Here is a 2,110-nt window from a genome sequence, read left to right as displayed (position 1 = left end):
ATTCTTGTGATGGCAAAGCTGAATTTTCCACAGCCATTATTCCAGTTTTTAGTGTCACATTCATCCTTCAGAAATCATGTTTGTTTAATGAAAGAAAAAAACTTTCCGACCCCAAACTTTTGAATGGTAGTGTATATTTTACATACACATACTAAGGTCAGACCACAAAACATCCTCAGGTTTAATGCTCAATTAAGACAAACAAGCAACACATATCTTTGCATATTTTAATAAACTTAAAATACCAAATAGGGCATTTCTAAGGCATAACATCAGGAAAATGTAACTTATCTTAAAATACACCCTTCAAAAACAACAGTAAATGAACACAGGGTTATTCTCTCTCTGTGCCAGTTTCTGTAGAACAGAATAATATTGTGACCAAATCAGAAAAGAACGAGACATCATATATAACTTCTGAGTGATAACTGATCCAAATTATATATTATTAAATAATAATGTGTGGCTACTTGTAAACAAAGACTAAAAATTACATTAAGAAGACATTTTAACTGACTCTATAAAAATAACTGTTTCCCTGAAATGTTCTCAGGTATCAAGTTATCAACGACGTTACCAGCTCTCTCTTACTAGTTCAGGAATGTTCCTCTACTGGAACCAGAGTGTTGCAATGTAGTACAATGTCAGCACTAGGTCAGAGGGTCACAAGTTTTCACCTGCATACTGTATCAGATGTGTTCGTGCTGAGAGGTACTCTAAGCAATATAACACGCCTGTTGACAGTACATGTAAAAATAAACAGGCTTAGTTCATCCGATTGTCATACAGTTTCAATAATAAATTAATAAAGTACAAAACAGCACTTGAAACAACTTCTTCAGTATGTGGTCAGTTAAAGCCTCATAAGAATAGTTACTAAATTTGTCAATATGAAAAACAACAAAAAAATAACATGAAAAAAGTTTTTAGAAGTTCATTTTTTGTCCAATATAATGAGGCCTTCATTGTTCTTAATGCGAAGCCTCCCAGATGAGAACTTTGTTTCTTGCCTCCCATTTGTGTAGACAGTTTTAACGGTTCCATCCGGGAACATCCTCCGCTTGTATTGTGAAGTGTGAATCTCTCTCTGCCCGTTAGTAAACTCCACCACCTTTTCCCCGTGTCTGTGGAAACAGTGTGTAAGGGAGTAAATAAGAAGAAAAAAGAAACAATCAAACAGGAAAGGCAGACATTAATCTTACGGTGATATCTTGACAACAGTTCCATCTGGAAAAATGCTCTCCTCTTGACCATCTGAGTGGAGAATCTTGACCGTGCCATCCGGGAAGCATGTCTCCTTTGTACCATCAGGATGGTGTTTTTCTATGTTAAATGTAACATTTAAAAAAAAAACATTTAAAATTCCAAATTCATGGCAAAATTATACTGAAATTTATATACACTGAATTATACTAAAACGTAAAATTGTGAATTTCACAAATAATTACAAAGAAACAGAAAGAAATGAAGTATACTATAATGATCTGATTGATTTACAATTTACAAAACAATTTTTAAAGTGTTTGTCAATGAAAGTAAGTCGATCACATCATTTTTCCTAACCTCGTTGGTTGTTTGGAAACTGCACAACCTCCAACCCAGATGGATAAGTTGAGTGTGTTGTTCGAGCATCATTATAGTAGTATATCTAAATTAAAACAGTTTAATTGTTAATTTAACCCTCATGTTGTATTTAAGTCTTTTTGACTTAATGCATTGGACTCTTATTTTATTTATTTTTTATTATTTTTTGGGAGGATTTCCCCTATCTTGTTACACTTATGGTATTTCTGGTCAAAAATGACTGCCCTTATATATTTCTCATTCCACCAAATACTGGATTCAATCTTTCTATCAACTTTTTTTCTTTCGATTAGCACAGGTTTTGTATTTATTTTTGGAACTGATTGATCATAGTCTCCACTGATTTGAGTTTATTCACCACAGTTTGTTAGTCAACATTGCCAAGATTAGCCACAAATAATCTGAGCATAAGCTAACTATTTTTGTAATTTGTGGTGCTTTGGTATAAGTGCTAAAAAAAGAACTGAAAAAAGAAAAATTAATTATTAAAATTAAAATTAAATTAAATTAAAATAATTGAAACCAT

At 32.4% G+C, this 2,110-nt stretch overlaps 1 protein-coding gene across 1 annotated transcript; it reads right to left on the bottom strand.

The window, feature by feature from the left end:
• Positions 1–934: 934 nt before the first annotated feature.
• Positions 935–1,648, bottom strand: LOC107580373 (centromere protein J-like; the record flags this gene model as incomplete). The annotated part of the gene is made up of 3 exons (XM_016266085.1): positions 935–1,124; positions 1,203–1,323; positions 1,564–1,648. Coding segments are annotated over 3 exons (396 nt in total), but the record flags the coding sequence as incomplete, so codon positions are not given.
• Between the last annotated feature and the right edge of the window lie 462 nt (positions 1,649–2,110).

This window comes from Sinocyclocheilus grahami, unplaced genomic scaffold (genome assembly GCF_001515645.1).
Source record: "Sinocyclocheilus grahami isolate Dianchi unplaced genomic scaffold, SAMN03320097.WGS_v1.1 scaffold32306.1, whole genome shotgun sequence".
In the NCBI taxonomy this organism is placed as follows: Eukaryota; Metazoa; Chordata; class Actinopteri; order Cypriniformes; family Cyprinidae; genus Sinocyclocheilus; species Sinocyclocheilus grahami.
Note: the sequence above shows the minus strand (reverse complement) of the source record. Positions and strands in the feature narration are given on the sequence as shown.